This window comes from Oratosquilla oratoria, chromosome 1, assembly GCF_046742065.1.
Source record: "Oratosquilla oratoria isolate Oo_2021 chromosome 1, ASM4674206v1, whole genome shotgun sequence".
NCBI classification, from domain to species: Eukaryota; Metazoa; Arthropoda; class Malacostraca; order Stomatopoda; family Squillidae; genus Oratosquilla; species Oratosquilla oratoria.
In genome coordinates this window covers 36,122,650-36,141,146 of record NC_134777.1, presented here as the reverse complement: position 1 = coordinate 36,141,146, position 18,497 = coordinate 36,122,650, and the positions used below count along the sequence as shown (strand labels likewise).

Sequence of the window (18,497 nt, the reverse complement as noted above, 5' to 3'; positions counted from 1 at the left end):
AAATTTCTGTGACTAGGAATCTAGACATGGCATATTTTCATGAATTCATCGGAAAATGTCAAGCAGCAGCAGAAAATTTAACAGAATAAAGACCACGGCTGCTAGATGAAAGTGACAATACCATAGATCTAGACGCCAACAACCAGCGAAGACTACTAAAGAGAAAGGATCTGATGTTATACAAAAAATTAAGCATAGTTATACAAACGTGCTCCAGTGCCTAGGATATCTGATTAAATTAAAATTTTTATTCAAATTCAGAACATGTATTATTTTAATGAAACAGACATGTTAAAGAAAACAAGAACATTTTATAAGAAAAAGCAAGCGATGTCAGCTGGCTTCTCAAAACATGAAAAGGTAAATATTCTGACAGGAACCTCAGATATCTATGAATGATGAGAAAGATATGTCTGTTTGCCGATTAAAGAAGGCCCGCCACAACTTCTTGAAGATGAAACAGGTTCAGAAATAACAAAAGAAGAAATACGAAATCCAATTAAGAAATGTAAACCCGGAAAAGTAGATCGATAGAAATTATACAACTATTGGACGCTTGTGGAGTAGATTTTTCAGTGATCCTTTGGAAATCTCAATTGGGAAGGGATCTTTTCTTGAGTTTAAGGGAAATGATTGACAATGTGTGAATCCCATGCCACTTGAAGAACAATGATTATATATTTTTATACATAAGAAAATGGACTTAACATGGAATGAGGGTTTACAGTGGAGAATGAAGGAATTGTGCTGTGCAGACTTAGTTTTTGTACATAACTAGTAAATGTTGGTTATGACTTTATATGAAAACGGGAAATTATATGCTATACGTTAGCTTCATTACCTCGTTTGGACAGTGTCTGCGAGAGGTATTATTTTTGTCGAGTATCTTTGTTTATTGGCAACATTAAACGACTGGATCAACCGATATGAAACTTTCAGGAAGTGTGGGTATTAGTTCCTATATGACCCTATCAATTTTTTTAGGTATTCGTTTCAAGGTCAAAATGATCGACATGCGAAAAATCCAACGAGCATCTAGTCCGAATGTATGTTTCAGGCCGTCCATCATTATTGCAAACAAGAAAGAGGTAGTCCGAACCTAGATGTAGTCTCACTTCCTCCATAAACTCATTCGTCGTCCCTACTGAACATCTCATTGCTACCCTGGACAAGCTTCTCTTTGCGCCACGCCCGACTTCCTGCTACAATATAATTCCTCTCTTGGTGCACAGTCATACTCGTTCTCTAGATCTATAAACACGCAATGCACTCTGGCACTGATTGGCATTCTACGTGGCGCAATACTGCCCAAAAGGATAAAAGCGACGGTAAACTACGGACTAAAAACATCAGCATCATCCGAACAAACATCGCATCTGTAGTACACTTACCTGGCATGATGTCATACTTGCTTCTTATTTCGGTTCCCAGTCAGTAGAGCCTGCCTCTTTCTCCATTATTGCCCGTCTTGAATTGTTTGGTCTCTTCTGAGGTCTTCCACTGTCTTCAGCCTCTTCTCAGATGCATATTTCCATCTTTTAATTGGTCGTTCTTTTTTGTTTGTATCATTCGGCGTCCAATTCCATCTTCCAACAATTGTGTCTTCATCCATCCTTTTAAGATGTCCCAACCACTTCAGCTGAGCTGCAACAATGTTTTTTAACATTGGAGTGACTCCATGTCTTCTCTAATTTTCTTATATCTTATTCTGTCCTTTCTTGTTTTACCCATGATCAATCTTAACACTTTAGTTTCTGCAGATTGTATTCTGTTTCTGTCCTTCTTGTTCATAGCCCACGTTTCTATATCATGCTTAATATTGAAGTCAATATACTTTCAACCATAATTCTCTTGGCCTTTAGGTATATGCCCATATGCCCATTATTCTATATGAGATATCCTGCTTGTTATTTCCTTTTGGTGTAAATACGCATCCTAGATACATCTCTTCATTTATATTTTTAACTTTGTTTCCTTGTATTTCCGCTACTATTTACTCCTTAAACCTCTATCTGTCAACACATTATCCAGTTCTTGCCTACTTTTCCCTCATATTGCAATGTCATCTGTATGTACCTTTATGTCTTCTTCGTCTCCTTCCTCTGTCTATATCCTTCTTTAAAACATTTAATTATTACGTCCATGCATATTATGAAGAGTGACGGCGACATAACGCTGCCCTGCTTAACCCTTGATTTGACATTAAACCATTTTACTCCAATCAATTCCACAGGTTATCTCTTGGTAGAGAATCAAAAACATTCTTTAGATAATGGAAGCGATATACGATGAGCTATTGCATTCCCATGATGTTGTTATTGTAATCATAAGTGAAAATTAGGTTTATGGTACTCCTATTCTACCTATAACCAAGCTACTCCTCTCCTAATTTCGTTTCTATAATACCTTTATCTTTTATTTTCTATTTTTTATTATTTGTTTTTCTAGAATCATTTCATACATTTTGTAACATAGTTTATAAGTGAAATATCGTTGTAGTTCTTGCAGGTAGCCTTTTCACCTTTTCTTTTGTATATGAGCACCTTAATTGTCTTCCTCCATTCCTCAGGAATGTTTCCTCTCGTCCACATTTCATTTAGAGCCTTCAAGACTTTCTTCTTCAAGAGTATGTCTATCTCTAACTCTCTCTTTTACCGTTTTTTTCTTCTTCTTTTCCCTCCGTTCTGTGTTTACCCCTACATATTGTTGCCTAGTTCCCGTGTTTTCTTCTTAGCCATGTTCTGAGTTTCTGAGATTTCTCTTTAAACACTTTCTTCTGATCTTCTGTGCACCATGGTTTTTTTATGCCTCTTATCCACCGCTTCCCTAAGTCCTGTTCAGCAATTTCAACAATGGCATATCTTATCTTAGGCCATCGTTTTTCATCCTCCTACACGTTTTCTTCGAGCTAGTCTGTGATCTTTGTCCTGTATTTTTTTCTTGTCTGCTTGTCTTTTAAATGTTCTGACTTTATCATTTTCCATTTGTGTTTTTTAGGAGCTAACCTTGGGTACTTTCAGAACTCCAATAAAGTGGCAATGATATGAATCTAAACTCTCTCCTGACATGATATTATGCTTCTTTTATCAGTGATATAATGTAATCAGTGACTGAATTTTTATCGACCCGGCCAGTATTATTGTTCCACTGATACCTGGTATAATCCGCGTAGTGACTCCCGTGCGCTGCTCACCCCGTAACTGAGGTGACTTAGTAACTTCACTGTGTGTGTGTGTGTGTGTGTGTGTGTGTGTGTGTGTGTGTGTGTGTGTGTGTGTGTGTGTGTGTGTGTGTGTGTGTGTGTGTGTGTGTGTGTGTGTGTGTGTGTGTGTGTGTGTGTGTGCATCAACTTCCTCCGGTTATTGTCACTGCAAGAGTGGCATGATACCGCGGACACCGTCTTGACCACTTGCAAGGTCGAGGTCCGAGTGGTTAATAGCCCCGCAAAACCACGGAAAAAATACCTGGTGTACAGTACCTATGATGTTCTCTGTGTTTATAAAACACGTTGAGAATATTTAGATGATTTCTCCCACAATAGCCAATTAGTCTCTCTTCTTCGTCGTTTATGAGTCTCTCCAAAAGTATGCATCACTGATTCACTTCCTTTTCTCTTACTCCCCAGGCTTGCATTAAAATCCCTTGATTGTAGTCGAATATATAGAGAAATGAATTTTCTCCTCTGGGTGTGTATAAATATATATATATATATATATATATATATATATATATATATATATATATATATATATATATATATATATATATATATATATATATATATATATATATATATATCACGATCCCACTGTAATTCAACGACAAATATTTGAGCCTTATCTCAATTCTAGTCAGGCCAAATTGGCTCCTTGTAATTTAAACTATTGTACGTAATTCCCCCTTATAAAACCCGGTCATCTGGCCTGTGGACAGACTTGGAAGACTGGACACAGCCTGGACAAATTGCATTAATAAAGCAAAGAAACTATCTCCGCTGTTCTTAACCGGCTCATTGTCCTACTGAACTTCGCTTCCACGCCTCAAGGAACGACTACGGTACCAAATTTCTCCTTCTTACAAAAGATGTTGTGATCCACCGAAGATCAAACCAACATTTTCCAACGTTTTTTGAAAGAAGGAGAAATTTGGTAGCGTTGTCGTTCCTTGAGACGTGGAAGCGAAGTTCAGTAGGACGGTTGAGAAAAGCGGAGATAGTTTTTTTGCTTTATTGATGCAATTTTTTCAAGTCTGTCCACAGGCCAAATGACCGGGTTTTGTAAGTGGGAACTAGGATGAGTTACCAACAAGGAATTACGTACGATAGTTTAATTTACAAGGAGCCAATTTGGCCTGACTAGAGTTGAGATAAGTCTCAAATATTTGTCGTTAAATTACACAATTTTAATCCTTAGTCTACATATTACAATCTATGTCTAAGTGGACATAGAACCATAGGTAAGAAAATAAATGAGCCATACTAATGTCTTGTGGTATCATGCTTCGACCGTTGGAGTCGAAACGGACAACGTGGGCTGGTTGGTGATAATTGCTTTTGACCCTGCTCGACCTGGGAGATGAGGTCTTGAGCGGGCTCAGTACCACAAGATTCTTCATGCGTGTGTGCTTCCGTGTGCAATGATGCTGGCTGGTATTTCACGCAGACTGTAGACATGCAAATGCGTGCAACACCACTCCTACTAAGTGGAAAGTGAGAACCCCTGGTAAGGCAAAGCCCTGTCAGTTTCGGCAAGCCGCTGTTTTTTTTTCCGATGCTTGGGTCGCCTCCCCGCCTTGCCAGGGTTGTCAGGAACCAACGCAGGAAGCCCGCAGAGGGTCCTGGGAACCGAACTTATGACCATATGCTCGTGAGTTCGATACGGTACATACTTTTTAAGAAATTGTACTTTTTTCAAATTAATGGTAATCTTCATTTTCATTTTTCATTTCCAGTTTTACAGAGGGTCCCGGGAACCGAACTTATGACCATATGCTCGTGAGTTCGATACGGTACATACTTTTTAATAAATTGTACTTTTTTCAAATTAATGGTAATCTTCATTTTCATTTTTTATTTCCAGTTTTGCGCCTTGGCTATGAGCTGATAAGCGAGGCCCCACGACCATAGCCACTCCATGTATTTCTTCCTGTTTCAGTTTCCTTGTACTCTACATGAAAATATGTCCTTATCTAAGCTCTTTTTCCTTCTCTTCTCCTCTGTTCTTTGCTTCCGCCATGCTCAATATGTCAAGTTTTCTATCCTCCATCATGTCTACAACTTCTTCCTTGTAGTAGGCAGTTCTGTTTATTATTCCACATTTTATTTTGAGTTCATTTAATGTTCGTGTCCTATTACGTTGCTGTTTGTCATTATCGTCTATTATATATATCCGTTCTTCAGAGACAGGTCCTTGAGTTATGCAAGTAGGTTCTTATCTATTACCAGCTTGCTGGACCTGTCAAAGCTTCAGCACAGTCGTCGGCGTTACTTTACTGCTCTTCACATATGCGAATCTCTCTTCTCAGTCTATCTTCCACTAATTTTTCCTATAGCTTCATTGTGTGACTGATCAGCTTCGTTTCTTTGTAGCTGCTACAGTTTTGCACTTCGCCCTTTTTTATAATTATCATTACACTTTTTCTCCCCTCCTCCGGCATCCTTTTACTTTCAATTTTTTGTTAAACAATTTGGTCAAGAACCCCACGATCACCTTTCCATGTCTTAACCGGTATGTTGTCTGGCCCAACTCCCTTTCCTTTCTTCATCTATTTCATATCTGCTCCTACTTCATCTTTGCTAACCTCTCTCAGTTCCCTCTCAGTTCCCGACTTACTGTCTCTTCGTCATCCACCCTTATCTCCTCATGTTCTATATCTAGCAGCTTTTCCAAGTATTCCTCCCATCTTATTAGTATGCCATCTTCATTTATCATCATGTTTCTGTTTACGTTCTTTACCATTCTGACAGGTTTCACAGCCTTTCCAGTTCGGTCCCTCTGTCTAACCACAAGATACCACAAGTCCCTTTTCCCCCATTCTTTGGTTTGCAGTTTTTCTTGTGGTTTGTCATGTGCTTCTTCCTTGGCTTTTGGTACCTCTTTACTTAGTAAAGCATCTCGTACTTCTCTTCGCTTTCCTCATCTACTGCCCCTCCACATCTTCTTCACCAACCAGTACTTCCTTATACTTTCCTGTATTTCTGGATTCCTCCACAAAGTCTCTACCCTTCTTCTGCCTGGATGACATCCGAGGCACTTTTCTATCTGTCATCCTCATCACTTCCGCTATTGTTTGCCAGCTGTGGTGATACCATCCAACATCTGTCTCACTTCCTTCCCTGAATTTCATGCATCAGTCCTCCTCACTTGATCACTATCTTATCATTAGCAGGCCCTTCATTCTCTTCAATGTTACTAGGAAAAATTCTTCCCTGCGACTATTCTGCTGTCAATAATGTCCATCAGGTATCTCCATCACAGTCCACCTGTGTGGATCTTGCTCCACTTTTGTGGTTTACTCTGTGTTCTTTCTTTTTGAAATATATTTTTGCCACAGTCACTTCCATACTCTCACCATACTTTATCGCCGTCTCTCCCACTGCGTTTCTCTCCTTCAACATGCTTATTGATGTGTGAATGTGTGAATGATATTTTGACGTAGCCTAAAGAAATTTCTCCCCGACTTCTCTTTTTATGCATGAGGGGACAGAGGGGGGGGGGGCGTCGACGATTAAATGAAGCGGCCTTGCTGTGGATTTGCTGTGTCTTGCTGCATAGCTTCCGACCCAGGGCAATGGGCGGGTTGCAGGGATGACCTGTCATCCAGGAGGAGCCAAGAAAAGAGGGAGGGAGGTAGGAACGGGTGGTGAATGGGAGTGGAGTGGGTGAGGATGAAATGGGTGAAAGTGGAATTATGCCTTTTGACTTTGGCTAACTCCCTTGTAAAGGGGAAAAACCCTTGGTATATGCATTTATATATGCATTATTATTATTATTATTATTATTATTATTATTATTATTATTATTATCATTATCATTATTATTATTATCATTATTATTATTATTATTATTATTATCATTATTATTATTATTATTATTATTATTATTATTATTATCATTATTATTATTATCATTATTATTATTATTATTATTATTATTATTATTATTATTATTATTATTATTATTATTATTATTATTATTATTATTATTATTATTATTATTATTATTATTATTATCATTATTACTATTGTTATTATTATTATTATTATTACTATTATCATTATTATTATTATTATTATTATTATTATTATTATTATTATTATTATTATTATTATTATTATTATTATTATTATTATTATTATTATTATTATTATTATTATTATTATTGTTATTATTGTTATTATTATTATTATTATTATTATTATTATTATTATTATTGTTATCATTGTTATCATTGCCCTTTCTTACCCATCTCTCCCGCTGATCTAAAATTGCCTTGCTGAACATGCACTTCGTTGGTCATCAAATTGTGTATCTCAATTTCAAAGAATTCGGTCATGCACTGTGCACGAAGACACGAAGTCTTGAAGAGGCCCTGGACACATCTCAAGGAAGTAGAGATAAGTTCTTTGATACACGTCGTTGTCACGGGACAGAAGCCTTTAGGTTTACTGTGTCGTCATACGCCCGCAGCTGATACGGATGCCACGTGGTCCCTACAACCTCCGTATAAAAAGAGGGGAAGTAAGGTCAGGAGTCGTCATTCAGCATGAAGGTTCTGATACTTGTGTTCGTCTTCGCGGGACTGGCGGCGGCCCTTCCCAGTGGCCCAGTCAATCGTGACATCACTGGGTAAGAAAATTCTGTTCACACCCGAAAAGGTTAAACACAATCTTGGATTGATATTCTTATTCACTCTCTACCATTACTTCCCCTTCCTCCTCCTCACCCCTTCCTCATCCCAAGTCCCCATCTCCCTCTCCCTCTCTACTCTTAAATTTTCGCATTTCTTTCCATTTAGTACTGACTGCACAGAGTCACCATTTCATAGAATTCAGTGGCACCCCTACGGATAAAAAGCAACCATTCATTTTATGATAGGATATTTTTCACCCAAAAAATAATGCTGATCACTTTCAACTTATAATATCCTTTCTTTTTTATTACACTCCTTAAATTTCTTTACCACCTCCATGACTCCAACTCCTTGGCGCGATAAGTTTCCCAAGTACAGAAGCTCTGGTTATCACTGATGACGTGTGCGTAAAAGAGGGTGCAATATCTGGAACAATCTTGAAGAAGGGTCATATTTCTCTCAACGGAATGGGAATAGTTTATGTAACTTTCTTCGCCTTTTATAGGGCGCAGGTGATAAGGGTAAACCCGACCAGAGCGGCACATCTGCACTACCTTCATGGACTCTTCATGCAGGATCTCTATGACTTCTGGACTGAGCCCCGAGCGGTCGGTACGTTGACTTGTGTATTGCCTACATTTCCAACTCACGATTTACGGTAGCACTCACCGTGATGTCATGAACCTGTCAGTGGTTCGCAATAGCCGTGCTAACGAGTTTGTTAATTCCCGATAGGCCAAGTGTTAGGGAGAGAAAACAATATTTGTCCGATAGAACCAAGATTCTCAGAGCTAGAGACTTGTTTGCCGTAACTTGGAGTTTACTACATTACTGGGTTAACAGTTCATCCAGAGTTCACGGGAACTTGATGCTCAAAAATGTGTCTAAGATCGTTTTACATCCCCCACTTTCTCTAAAACTAGTAATGTGGATTAGCTTATAAGACAACAGTTAGTCTTAGTAAAATATAGTTGATGGCCTTTTCTTTCTAATAGGAAACAAAAATGTTAAAAAGCACTGTAGTTTTGACCAACAACCGTATCTTCATGTCTTATTTTTGACTCGAAACTAAATATCCTTCGCGGTTCCAGGAAAGAATGTGGACATCATGGCTCAAAGGTGGATGGTTCCGGTACTCAAGGCTACGCTTTCCAAGGTAGGCATCGAGTACTCGGTGATCATCCCCGACTTGGGCGATTTGACAGAGAAGAGCAAGGTCGCCAACGACCGCGCACTGGAGATGGCGAAGAGGAGAAACCCAAATCCCAAACACAACATGGACTGGACGGCTTACCACCGCCTTGACGACGTAGGACCTAGTTTTGTTGCGCTTTTGTGATTCTCAGATATATTTTTCTTCCCTCACTAGCTATCAAAATACCTCTGCCTTTATATACGACCTACTTTATAAGAGCCTGTTTCAGCAAAGGACAAACGATGGTATGCAATTGAGATGATTTCTGTCCAGACTCCACCGCCGTAGTTGCAAAGAATCTCTTGTTCTTTGCCAGAACGTATTCCACAACATGTGTCACTGTACTGAGGGGTTACCCACCGTGTTAAACACATGATACCTTCCTGAACGTCTTCAGCTCTATGAATACTTGAAATATTCCTAAGCTATTTAAATCATCTTTCTCACCTTCTCACCAGATGCCTGTTAAGTTCTTAAGCTTGTCGAGTAGACTACCTGGATAAAATTTCTTCACCAGATCTTATCTTGATATGCTTCCTCTTCCAATCGCATCTAAAATATTGTCTCTCCATTTTGCTCTTGGTCTTCCCCGCTGGTTGCCAATGATAAATCTGTTATTGTCTGCTGTTCTTCATTCTCATATTCTCCTTAACAGCATGTCTCACCCTTTCTGCCCCTCATGGCGTTACCTTTTTTTTTTTTATTATTATTATTATTCCATGCAGGGATGACCCGTCATCCAGGAGGTGCCGAGATGGGAGGGAGGGAGTAGGGTGGAGGGGAATGGAATGTATGGGAAATGGAATGGGTGGGAGTGGTTTCTATGCCTTTTTCTTTTTGGCTACCCCCCGTGTAGGGGGGAAAAGCCTCTGGTATATGTATGTATGTATTATTCCATAGGATATCTTTGTGCCAATTTTACCCTCTCCTCTCCTTATGATACTGCTTTTAGAATAGCTCCAACTCTCCTGATATCTGTCTCTTTGGTTGTTGATGTCTGTCATGGTTTACCTTAAGCTGTAGTTCTGGTTTACACTTTGGATTTCTCAAAATTTTAAAAAAAAATATATATATTGTCCTTATTGTATCCCTAGGCATTTTGGGTTTTGCCAGCTAAAGACAAAATCATCTGATGGTCTGAATCCAGTGAGATGGAAGAATACTATTCATATCTTGAAAAATCTTATTTTTGTTGACTTCCATCAATATCAGTTTCATTTATGCTTATGATAAGTGTTCATGATAGACATTTGAATTCGTGTGCAGAAAATTATTCTTTCTTTGTCCATTGAAATCACGTAAAATTATAATAGGTAAGGTAGAGAGTCTCTTATTTCCAGCAGCTCTCAATAAAAACGATATTTTTCCTCTGCAGGGTGTCCCTGCTGAGGTGCATACACTTGAACAGGGCTATTCTATAACCATTGTATCTGAAGGATATTAAGGCGATTCTGTTGTTTATGACATAACAGCGACCCCATGTTGGGCTCTATCAATCCCGCTGCATTATAGTTGATAGTTCTTGTGCAAGGTCTTTGAACCCACCCCAGAAGTCTCATCTCACATCTCTATCTGTCTCTTCTCCGTCGTCATGATAATTCCCTCCTCCTTGTTACGCAATGTCCCAGTGCTGATTGTTGTCATGCTTAGGCTATCTTTGGTGAGACTGATTGTCCGTAACGCTCGTTTTTTTTTTTTTTTTTTTTTTGTTGATCTGGCCAGTCTACATCCCGAGCCAGTCTGTGTTTCATGGGCGTTTTTCTTTTTCTGCTGGACATTCTCATTTCTCCGGGTTTGGGACAGGCTGGCAGGAATAAACTATCTGTATGTCCAAGTTCTAATTAAGCCGTATATTTCATTCAGAACAAAACAGTCATAGATGTCCTTAGGATTAAAACGTTAAAAAAAGATCATTCTTAAGAGATAAATTTCCAGTCCACACAGCAACGTACTCACATGAAGTCATTTTCCTTTGCATGAAATTACAAACCCGACTACCTTTGAGTCATACCTCATTTTTCCAGTATTTCTCTATTTGAATTCTTCAGCTGTATGGTTACATGGACTACCTGGCCGAGACCTACAGTCACATCGTAAAAGTTAAGACTATTGGCAAATCCTATGAGGGCAGAGATATGAAGTTGCTCAAGCTTTCAAATGGAGGTTTCAGAAAACCAATTATCTTCATTGACGGTGGTACGTAGCACGAGTCCTTTCTCCTGTAAATACATAGAATATCAAACGCAATCCTCACTGACATGTAATTCCTGTTTTAAACTGCCTTTAGAGAACGGTATTTACCAAATAATATAGGTTTGCAGTCCTTCTTTCGAAATCAGAGATGTGACAGGAAATATAGATCAAATGGTCATTATCAAGTAAAGTGGCCGTTATTAAAACAACGATGCCAAGTATTTTATCCACAACAAAATATATGAGTCAAGGAATCCGACATGGGTACAAAGGCCGCGCGGTAGCCTAGTGGATATCGTGCCGAATTCATGGGCAAGTGGTCATGAGTTTGATTACCAAGATCCGCTGCGGGCTATATCGCGTTGGTTGCCGACAGCCCTGGCCAGGCAAGGAAGCGACCTAATATCGGCCTAAAAAAGAAAACAGCGGCTTCCCGCAACCGATAGTGTTTTGCTTTACCAGGGGTTTCTCACTTCTCACACGCCCAAGTCGATTCTAAAACCAGACCACCCTTCAACCTCGCAGGTATCCACGCCCGCGAATGGATCTCTACCGCCACTGTGTCTTACATTATGTCCCAGATGGTGGAAAACCGTGAAGACTACCCCTTCCTTGACCACATCGACATTATCTTCATGCCAACCATTAATCCCGACGGCTACGAGTACAGCCACACCCATGTAAGTCTTCTCTTCCTCTTTGTCATGCGAGATGACTTCCTGCTTAGTATGACGTTTAGAAGTAACTTTAATTCTCATGTCCATTTAGGATCGATACTGGCGTAAGACTCGCTCCAGGACTGGAGTGCTTGGCTGCAGGGGCGTCGACCCCAACAGGAACTGGGACTTCCACTGGAACGGTAAGTTCACCTGACAAGTCTCTCAAACCTTCCTTATGTCTATGTAGCCATGGCCAATTCCTATTGGTTAGTCTGTCCTGTCGCAATCGAGGTGCCTTCTTTCAGAGGTGGGAACTTCCGACGATCCTTGCTCTGACATGTATTCCGGACCTGAACCTTTCTCCGAAATCGAGATGAGGAATGTGAGAGATCAGCTCAACAAATACGCCAACAGAATCAAGGTCTACCTTTCGTTCCACGCCTTCTCCCAGCTCTGGATGTACCCCTGGGGACACACGTTCGCACTACCTAACGACTGGGTGGACCTCGTGAGTTCTTTGGGTGAAAGTACATTAGTTAAATCACAATGAAATGACGACTAGTTCTGTAACGGCACTTAAGACCTCTTCACAAGTATGCCATAGATTTGGGCAGAGGGGTCGCATTTTAGTTGCTGAGTAGATCTGAGCTATTCAGTAGTTAACGCTAGCCAAGTATTGCATCGCACAGGTTCCTTAGCCTACGTAAATGGCAAGACATCATTCGTAATAGAAATTCTAACCACCATGGTATGTGTTGAAGCTATAGGTTGCCTATATTATGCTCAAGTCCAAAAATTAACGCATACTTATTTCAGATTTTTTTTTTTTTTTTTTTTTTTTTTTTTTTTTTTTTTTTTTTTTTTTTTTTTTTTTTTTTTTTTTTTTTTTTTTTTTTTTTTTTTTTTTTTTTTTTTTTTTTTTAGGAGGACCTGGCTTTAGACGCAGTTGAATCCCTAACCTCTGTCTTCGGAACCTCCTACGAAGTTGGATCTTCCATGCAAACAAGCTGTAAGATTTCTATTATTTTCTTAATATATACTGGCCTCTGCAGCCAACTTTTGTTTACGACCATACATACTGGTATATCCAGTCCGGAACTTTTAATTAATCCATCGAGGCGTGATGGTTTTCTGCTGTATTATAATGATATGACATTAATTATAAAGCCATTCTTACGCACTCCGGATACCCACGATGATTTATTCGAGTTTTTGAATTATATATGATAGTGTGTAAAACTTTCTTGAAACCATCAGCCAGGCACACAGGTACTAAGGTACGATAACGTTTTTACAGCATGGATTATCATGTGCAATGAGATACGATAATAGTTGTAAATATGCTATCCTAACAATGTAAACACCCATGACAAATTAAAGGGTGTTTAGTTCGTCACTGGTAGGCATAACCGGGGGAATGTGAAGACATGGCAATTTGAAAGCATAATCAACTCTTTGGTTAAAGTATATGATAATGTCATTGTAAGTGCCTATTGGCTATGTTCAAGGGCATTTTCCAGGCATCTTGACGTGGACAGCAAGACCCAGAGCGTCACACAATTCCACATGATCATTCACATTTCATTTATTCTGGAATGCACAATTGTGACAAACTCAATTCATACCACTTTCTTTGGAATACATACGTGTTTTCAGGTCCTCTCCTATGTTCAGTGATATAAGCAATTTTGTTTCTTCATGAATAAAGGATTTCAGTGTCCAAAGTTCCCAAAAGCTACTAACTACTTCCATGTGTGGCAGTCATAAACATGAACATATTCACCCCTCCATGTAGTATAAACCATGAAGAATAATTGTCACTGGGATCCAATTTAGACACTTCTCATATCTTTCTCCTACCAGATGCCGCTGCTGGTGGTTCAGATGACTGGGCCAAAGGTGTAGCAGGTATCAAGTACACCTACACCGTCGAACTGAGAGACACCGGCAACTTTGGTTTCGTCCTGCCCCCCGGGCAGATCATCCCCACCGGTATGGAGACCCTGGAGGCCGTCAAGACCATAGGCAGATTTGTAGCCTCGACCTGATGCTAGAGCTAAATTCAGGAACGAATAAGGAGTCCCAAAGGATGCCATCGATACTATGACACAAGAAGAGTTAGGAAAATAGCCCTCAAATCAGTAGTTTCTTGAAGGCTCAAACACACTTGGTGTGATTTTTCATTTCCAACGTGTTTCGTGCAATGATCGTCATCAAACTACTCTGCTGGACGACAATTCGATGAAAATATTAGACCAGTTAAAAATATCTACAGCGAATCTACGCTCATTATTAACAATCAGTTGTAGGGGAATATTTACAAAAAATAAAACTGGCATGAAATATGCCTATAGCACCACTAAAGTTAGAGGTATTATTTTCCTTTTTCTAAACCATTACAAGGCATAAGTAAATCAAACCCCTTCTATCTATATGGCGACACCTGCTTAGATGAGCAAAATTGCCAAGCCTTAACTAGACTAAAGGTTCCAAAATTCATCACAGTTCCTTAACCCTTTCTCAATGTGATGCTTTCTTCAGCTAAGTGAAATTATCCCACGGTGATAGTGCGTGAAGAGAGGCCACGAGGGGCCACGAGAAGGTTTATCTCTGGGAGCCTCATTTTACAACCTAATCTGAAGCGATACATGTCCGCTTTGTCGTCTGGTACTGGGATTTGGGCAGCAGTACAATTTGGCAGCCTCCCCGTACGTCTTAAACAACCCTTTCAAGGACCCGCTCTGCTCACCCCGCATGGGAAATGGGCTGGAGAAGGTGTCCTAAACAAAGTCTGCCATTCCTCCATCTGGCTGAGGAGCCGGTTCTAACAATATCACCCATTACGTGGCCCCAGAAAAATAAAACAACACATCCAACAGCTGATGTGAAGGAGCCGCAGCCCTCTCAGACTCAGTAAAAAACCCTCTGCTTCTACCCTTCCCCGCCCTGTAGTAACCTACTTCACCAATAGGGCAATGAACTCCTCCCAAACACACACTTTAAGCCGAATAGGCCATGGAACAGCCGACAACGCTTCACTGGTCCTCGTCTCGACCTGAAATAATCAGATATTTAGTCCTTGACAGTACCAGTGGACCATCCCTTGCTTCGCAGTGTACATTTCAAGTGAATAATCTTCATCTCTTACTATGGAAAACCCCATCACATGTAACTCTGATCAAATGGTTGTGTAGATTGGATCCGAAACCCGAAAAGAAAAGGTCCAATCCCATTCAACACTCGCCAGTTTCCCAGTCCAGAATATACCACATGGAACCTTCAACTCTAGGCACTTCTCCTGTCCATAGAGACACACTGAAGATCTGTACTAGGTGGGGAGCCACCTTCTCGCAAGCCTCCCGCAGTAGCTTTGGCAAGAATCCATCTGGACTGGGAGACTTCTTTGTGCAAAGTTTGTCTAGTCTGGCTAAGACTTCGATGTTCGTACACTGAATATTCTCCATGGACTCTCCCTCATGTACCAAAATTGGTTCAGGGATTGCTCACTTTACTTCCTCAGTGAATACTGACGAGAAATGTGCATTAAGAATACGAGTATCAGTCATCTCAAAGTCTGTGTTCTGAAGCGTTCCACCACAGTCAAAGGATTATAAAGGAGGAGCATGCCGACAGGAGACCTTTTAGTCCATAACTTGGTCGAATGCGAAAGAAAACATAATAACGATAAATAAATAAACAAATGAAAATTATAATAACATAAATAATAATAAATCAAATAAATTAATGCACAGGTATAGTTAAATAATAAAGAAACAGGTAAATAGTAAATAACAATAAATTGACATATAGATAATAATAAATGAAAATCAAGCAAATAATAATAAACAAACAGACAATAACAAACAAATAAACAAATAATATAAGATAAATGGCAGGCATTACAGCATCTTGCTTAGGTGTTTATCTAAACGAATCTTAAAGCTTCGAATTGAACTACATTGCACTGCCTCTGCAGGAACTTTATTCCATTATTTCACTACACGGTTGGCGAAGTTGTTTCTACTCACTTTCAAATTAAATCTATTTCCTGACAGTTTGAAACCATTATTTCTTGTCGGATTCTCATTCAGTGTAAAAATGTTGTCACTTTTGATGTTGTCAATTCCCTTTAGAATCTTAAAGACCTGTATCAAGTCACCACGGAGTTTACGTTTCTTTAAGCAAAACAGATTCATATGTTTTAGTCGATTTTCGTATGATTTATTTTTGATATTTGGAATCAGTTTTGTCGCTCGCCGTTGTACTTTTTCCAATCTGTCAATGTCTTTAATGAGATTTGATGACCATACGGAAACAGCATATTCCAAATGTTGACGAACTAACGATTTATATGGCTTCTTAATGAGAGATGGACTTTTGAAGTCAAAAGATCGCGCAACCAGTCCTAGAATCTTATTTGCTTTCTCGGAGGCTAAAATACACTGCTTAGATGATTTGAGATCGTTACAGATCATTATGCCGAGATCCTTTTCACTATCCACTTTTGTTAACGAATTTCCAAATAACTTGTATTCGTACTTACTGTTATTTTACCTATGTGCATTACCTTGTAATTACTTGTGGTAAATATCATTAGCCACTTTTCAGACCATTGCTGTAATTTACCTAAATCTTCTTGAATATCTAATTGGTTTAAGTGATCATTTGCCATTCCGCATAGTTTTGTATCATCAGGAAATTTCGAGACAATAGATTTCATTCCGTGGTCTGTATCATTTATATATACTATGAATAGAAGTGGCCCAAGAACGGAGCCCTGAGGAACTCCACTCGTAATATTTTCCCATCTAGAAGTTTTGCCATTAAGAACAACTCTCTGTTTTCGATCATTCAACCAATTACTAGTCCAACTTAATAGGCTACCACTTATTCCGTGTGAAGCTAATTTAGTAAGTATTTCGTGGGGGACGGTATCAAAAGCTTTTGCAAAGTCTAGATACATTAAACCTATATTGTTTCTTTTGTCATAATTCGAAATGACTGTGTTGACTGTCACGCAAAGCACCAGTTTTATTTCTAAATGGTTTTCTGTTGTTAACGTAGTTAAAGAACTCCTTGGGGTCTTCCAAGATGCAGCTACCCTCTGCTCTTCACCACGTTTTGCTGCTTCTGTCATTCTTTTAACCCGCCTGCGCAAACGGATGTATTCTTGATGGCAAAACCGCGACGGTGTGTCTTATAGCGGCGATAAGATGTTTTCCTTTCTTTAATCGTTCTTCTTTGACTACTTTCTTTGGCACAAAATGTGTCTGTTGTGCCATAAAGCGAACACGGAATGAGTCCCAAGACTCTTGAACGTTGACACCAGTCCAGCAAGATCAACTCTTCTCAGCTCAGAAATGGTGCGTCTGTTTTTTTTTTTTTTTTTTTTTTTTTTACCTCAAGTTCAGGCACACGTAATTTAAATATAACGACATTCAGATCACTCCCACCTAGAGCTTCATCCACAGATACATAGAGAAACAGACAGACAGATAGAGACAGACAGAGACAGCAAAGACAAAGACAGAGAGAGAAAGAGAGATAGACAGATAGACCGCATGCACGCCTGGGCCTAGTCCAGAGATATAGTGTCAGAATTTCAGGGTTGCACTTCTTGATGGAGGTGGATGACAAGTTTGAAAATTGGCAGCTTTGCTGGCCATCTTCCAGGACCAGCACATGCAGGCACCAGTCATTAGTCCTTCATGAAGAGCACTACACATAAAACCTGCATTCAAACAGAACTACAGAACTAATGACTACCAGTGTGTGTTCGAGGAATTTGTGCTACCGTTGGACAACCGAGGAGGAGAATAGGAGGAAGGTGTTCCCAAGGGAGGGCAGAAGTGAGGAGAGATAGGAAGAAGGATGTTATATGACTAGCAAGGGGAGGCATCCGTGGGATTCCTGTGAGGATTACTGTGTTGATGACTGCTTTATACCACGGGACAGAGAATAAAGTGCAGAAATGATTTTCAAAATATTTTGTCACAACCAGGTTCACCGAAGGAATGGGAATTAGCAAAACTTTTTCCTATATTACAAAAGGCCGAACAACGAAAGCCACGCAACTACAGAACTATAAGACTAATTTTGATCTGAGTAAATTATATTGGAACAATAATACGAGATGGCATTCAGCATGGTTTACACTTTTGCTCAGTTAAGCTACTCGATTTTAACAATACAGTCATATTACATTGAGGCGAGAGAAAATGTGTAGATGATCTTGGTATCATTGAAAAAACACTTAGCGTGAGAGGCAAAGAAAATTAACTTTAGAAATAGCGAAAAAGAGTGGTTAGAGTGAAATGTATAGCAGTACAAATGAAACCTGAACAATGCTCAAACATGCATACCAATAAAATATCAACAACTAGAACACTGTAAGTGGTATAAACAATCTAGAGTTAGTAGGCTGGACGTGCACATAGTTCGTCATCAAGTTGAGTATCTTTTAAAATTCAAGCTACTACATTATTCACGGAGCATGAAAGTAGCCTAACAGAGGCTCTTGAACTTGACACACTTCACCGCCAAAGACCTCTATTTTTGTTGTGTCATCGTACGTGCGTAGCCGATATGGATGCCACGTG

General features: G+C 39.4%; 1 protein-coding gene across 1 annotated transcript in view; it reads left to right on the top strand.

The window, feature by feature from the left end:
- Positions 1-13,946, top strand: part of LOC143027796 (uncharacterized) — a 60,558-nt gene extending 46,612 nt beyond the window's left edge. The window contains exons 11-25 of the mRNA XM_076189373.1: positions 985-1,088; positions 1,250-1,430; positions 2,570-2,626; positions 4,799-4,865; positions 4,951-4,993; positions 7,544-7,722; positions 7,764-7,847; positions 8,357-8,463; positions 8,943-9,160; positions 11,095-11,242; positions 11,765-11,919; positions 12,008-12,098; positions 12,204-12,406; positions 12,823-12,907; positions 13,762-13,946. Coding sequence (XP_076045488.1) covers positions 985-1,088; positions 1,250-1,430; positions 2,570-2,626; positions 4,799-4,865; positions 4,951-4,993; positions 7,544-7,722; positions 7,764-7,847; positions 8,357-8,463; positions 8,943-9,160; positions 11,095-11,242; positions 11,765-11,919; positions 12,008-12,098; positions 12,204-12,406; positions 12,823-12,907; positions 13,762-13,946 — 1,907 coding nt within the window. The remainder of the gene's footprint in view (positions 1-984; positions 1,089-1,249; positions 1,431-2,569; positions 2,627-4,798; positions 4,866-4,950; positions 4,994-7,543; positions 7,723-7,763; positions 7,848-8,356; positions 8,464-8,942; positions 9,161-11,094; positions 11,243-11,764; positions 11,920-12,007; positions 12,099-12,203; positions 12,407-12,822; positions 12,908-13,761) is intronic.
- The last annotated feature ends 4,551 nt before the right edge of the window (positions 13,947-18,497 follow it).